Raw genomic sequence first — 4,344 nt, 5'->3', positions numbered from 1 at the left:
GGTCCCATTCATTGTCCCTGTCACATATTTCCAGTCCCATTCCAGGTCATGGATTCTTGGTCCCTATCACATATTTCCAGTCCCATTCCCAGTCCCAATCCTGCAGACCCACTCCCTCTCCCAATTTCCGGCCCCTGTCCCCATTCCTGGTCCTATTTCCTGTCTCCATCCACATTCCCTGTCCCAATTCCTGGTCCTGCTCCCAGTCCTTGTGCCCTCTCACCAGACACCACCACCATCGCTCTGGCCCCTTGCATTCCCCCCATCCATGGTGGCTGCAATTCCCAATTAAATTCCCAAATAAATTCCCAATTAAATTCCTAATTAATCCCTTAAGGGCCTTTTTCCAGTGCTGCCCAGAGCCAGCGGGAACTCACCCTCACTTCCCAGAATTCCTCCTCCAGTGCCAGGACAAGGATGTGTGACCATTCCAAATCTCCAATGGGATTTGTGCCCATTCCTGTATACCACTGGGACCTGTCCCTATTCCCGCTTTCCAATGGGATCTGTGCCCATTCCTGTATACCAGTGGGACCTGTCCCCATTCCCGCTTTCCAATGGGATCTGGGCCCATTCCTGGTCTCCAACGTGATCCATGCCCATTCCCAATCTCCAACGTGATCCATGACCATTCTTGGGATTATCCCAAATCTTCAAGGTTATCCCAAATCCTTCATCCCCTCTGGATCATCACAACTTTTCCATCCCTGCCCTCTTTTCCCCTTTTCCACCCTCTTTTCCCCTTTACCATCCTTTTCTCCCATTTTCCATCCTTTTCCCCCCTTTCTGCCTCTTCCTCTTGGAAAAACGGGTGGAAAAAAGCAGGAAAATATCAGAACAACCTGGGAGCGAGAAATTAAAATAATATTTAAACAATTAATTAAAACCGGAGAAAAAAGGAGGGGGAAAAAGGTCACCAAATCCCATCAAAGGCCAGAGATAGTTTTTAAATTTGCTGTCAAAATAGAGACGGAATTTGGCCCCCAAATTCCCCCCAAATATAGGGAAAAACCCAAGGCAGAGCAGCTCCATGCACCATGAATCTCACTGAATTCCAGAAGAACTGAGGAAGAGGAGGAGGGGGAAAATATTGAAGAATTGGGAGAAAAGAGTGAGAAAAAAGAAATCGAATGAACTGGGGAAAAAAACGGTAAAAAGGGGACAAAAGGGGGGAAAAGGGGGGAAAGAGGGAGAAATGGGGAAAATGGAAAAATGGGGGTAAAGAGGGATAAAAGGGGGAATGACAGGAAAAAGAAAGGGAAAATGAAAAAAGAGGTGGGAAAAAGGGGGAAAAGGAAAAATGGAGAAAAAGGAAACAAGGAGAAAAAGAAAAGAAAAAAGGAAAAAGAGGGAGAAAAAAGAGAAAAAGAGGGGAAAGGAGAAAAACAAAGAAAAAAAATAGGGGAACAAGAGGAAAAAACAAGGGAAAAAATGAAAAATGCAACATGGGCAGGAAATAGTGAGGATAAAGTAGAATTTGAGTTTGGGACATGCTGAGAACTGGGAATTTCCACCTCGTTGCTTCCCCCAGTAACTCTGTGGACGGAAAGGGAAACCGTGGAAGTGTATTAAAAAAAGCCAGGAATTGTCTCTTCCCTTGGGAATGTCAGTTCCAGCTCTCCAGCCATGTTGATGATGTGGAAGAGCGTGAAATTGTAGATGATGTGGTGGCCATTATTCCAGGTGTAGAGCACCCTCTCCCGTGGGTTGCAGTCCAGCGTGGAAATGTGGGAATACTGATTATTGAAGGGGATATCCATGTACTCGTAGCTGGAAGTGTTTGTGCGATAGGCGAAACAAATCTTGACGCTGGCCAGGTGGGAATTGGTGATGTAGAGAATCTTGCAAATCATGAAGGATTCACCTACACTCTGTTTGGGGTATCCTGTATCCCAACTCCACAGCACTTCCAAAGTTCCCGCTATCCACGCTGTCCCTGGCCCGTGTCATCTGCATGGTGACAAGGACGATCTTGGCGAGCTGCTGCATGAGGTTGACAAGCCGCCTGCCATTGGCCCAGTATTTGTCACAGGGGCTCATGAAGAAATACTTGAGAAGATGCCACAGCTTCTTCTCCTCCTCCTCCTGCTCCTCCTCCTCTGGTACTGGCACTGTCATCAGGATGAGCCCAGGGCCGCCTCAGCCGTTCCGTACCATAGGCCTCAGTTTAGCAGCTGCCCAGTCTCTGGGGACACCCAGCGGTGTCACCTTGATCCTCTGTGCCCCTTGCTCAGCATCACCCACTGGTCCATGTGCTCCTTAGCCTAAGTGTCACCCCCTGTCCCAGTGTCCCCCTAGTCCCAGCATCACCCCTGTGTCGGTGTCCCCCTTGCTTGGTCTCACCCCCTGGTCTGTGTCCCTCCTTGTCCAGTTGCAATGCGAGATGCAAGCAGCAGTATGTATTCTATCACCATCTGTTGAAAGTAGGTGGAGCAGGGTTCTTTATCTCTTCCATGACCCATCCCTAGTAACTCCAGGGGGAGATATCTTCTGTTAATGGGCCAGCTGTTAAAACCAGGTGGGGCAGTTTTCTTTATCTCTTCCACAACCCATCCCCTGTCCAGGTAAATATCTTCTGTTAATGGGCCATTGAGTGTCACTGCCTGACTGCTAAAATGACATCATCCCATCGTGAGATGCCCCACCCAGGGGGAGGAGCCAAGCATTCCTACCTAAATATAATCTGAGACTTGGAACACCAGAGCAGCATCTCCCACTGGATTCCCAGAGGAGCAGCCTTTTTATCCACTGGATTCCCACAGAAAGACCAGGCCCATCTACACTACCACTAGACCTTCAGAGGAAAACTACACTCTCCTACAGGATCACTGCTTCAACAGAACCACATCTGTCACTCCAGGAAGACAGGTGAGGAGGAAATCACTGTCCCTTTCCCCCTCTCTCCTGCTCCACCACCCAGCCCAGCACGGCCCTGGCTGCAGGACAACCCTGCTGCCGACGCCGTCCTGCCGAGGATGAATTGAGGGTATCTCCTTCCCCTGCCCTGTGGCACAGAGCAAAAACCATCCTCTCCTTGTCCTTCCTCCCCCAGACAAGGAGCTGAGACTGGAGACCAAGGAGGACAAATTCCCACCTCAGAACCTCATGGAAGAGAACATTTTGAGTGGCTCCACAGCATGGGAATCCAAATGGGGAGGAAAAGCCCCGGAGATCCCGCAGGAGGAGGGGCTGCAGAAGCAGACCACGGGGATCTGAGGAGGAAAGACCCACCCTGGGCCATGCAGATGGCTGGAGCTCAGAGCTGGGGGTCCATGACAAGCTCCAGGATGAGGAGAATCCTCACAAGTGCTTGAAGTGTGGGAAGAGCTTCAGGTGGAGATCCTACCTTATCTTCCACTGGAGAATCCACAGAGTGGAACAGCCATATGAATGTGGGGAGTGTGGGAAGAGCTTCAGGACAAGCTCTGAACTGACCAAACACAAGTGGAGCCACACAGGGGAACGGCTCTACAAGTGTGACATGTGTGGGAAGAGCTTCTGCGAGCGTGCCAGCCTGATCAAGCATCTGAGGAGCCAAACGGGGGAACGGCCCTACGTGTGTGAGGAGTGTGGGAAGAGCTTCATCCAGGGCTCCCACCTGATTGTCCACATGAGGAGCCACAAGGGACAGAGGCCCTATGGGTGTGGGGAGTGTGGGAAGAGCTTCAGCCACAGCTCCCGCCTGATTGCCCACCTGAGGAGCCATGCAGGGGAGAGGCTCTATGAGTGTGAGCAATGCAAGAAGAAGTTCCTGACCAGTGCCTACCTCCGCCTGCACCAGTGGATTTACACAGAGGAGATGCTCTTCCGCTGCCCTGACTGTGGGAAGGGCTTTAACCAAAACTCCAACCTCATCAGGCATCGTCGCATCCACACTTGGGAGAGGTCCTACAAGTGTCCCCAGTGTGGAAAGAGCTTCTCACAGGGTTCAGCCTTGACCAGACACCAACGGAGCCACCGGTAAGGGAAGCCCTGAGAGTATCCCAAGTGCAGGAAGATCTTTGTGTGCTGCTCCAACTCCATCCCCCATGGGAGCATCTGCTCTGAATGATCCCCAATGACCGGTGGGCAGAGCCTCGGTGATCCTTGGTGCTGCTGATCCGCGTTGGGAAGACATCCTCTTGGCTCCCCGTGGTCACCTGAATTCATCCACAGATCATCATGAGAAATCCATTGTGGAGAGCAGATTTGTTGACTTCTGACTCCAGAAAAATCTCACTTTTTGCATTTTCTGGTGTCATCACGCAATGCTGAATAGTCTTGGAGGGCTTTTCCAACATAAATCCATTGTTTTCGTTCTCTCTGCCCCATGGGTATCTTCCACAGCCAAATAGGCATGAATGG

The 4,344-nt window shown here is 50.7% G+C and overlaps 1 protein-coding gene across 1 annotated transcript; it reads left to right on the top strand.

Annotated features, from left to right (window-relative positions):
• Window positions 1–2,383: 2,383 nt before the first annotated feature.
• On the top strand, window positions 2,384–3,964 carry LOC128822909 (zinc finger protein 436-like). The gene is made up of 2 exons (XM_054004781.1): window positions 2,384–2,423; window positions 3,246–3,964. The coding sequence occupies exons 1-2, from the start codon at window positions 2,384–2,386 to the stop codon at window positions 3,962–3,964; spliced, it is 759 nt and encodes a 252-aa protein (XP_053860756.1).
• Window positions 3,965–4,344: the final 380 nt, after the last annotated feature.

This window comes from Vidua macroura, unplaced genomic scaffold (genome assembly GCF_024509145.1).
Source record: "Vidua macroura isolate BioBank_ID:100142 unplaced genomic scaffold, ASM2450914v1 whyUn_scaffold_109, whole genome shotgun sequence".
Lineage (NCBI taxonomy): Eukaryota > Metazoa > Chordata > Aves > Passeriformes > Viduidae > Vidua > Vidua macroura.
Note: the sequence above shows the minus strand (reverse complement) of the source record. Positions and strands in the feature narration are given on the sequence as shown.

What these genes read in the sequence shown, in the direction of transcription:
- LOC128822909 (XM_054004781.1), top strand. Translation starts at nt 2,384, where the DNA reads ATGCAAGCAGCAGTATGTATTCTATCACCATCTGTTGAAA. An exon ending in TCTATCACCATCTGTTGAAA is followed by an intron (nt 2,424 to 3,245) that starts GTAGGTGGAGCA and finishes TGGGCCATGCAG; the next exon opens with ATGGCTGGAGCTCAGAGCTG.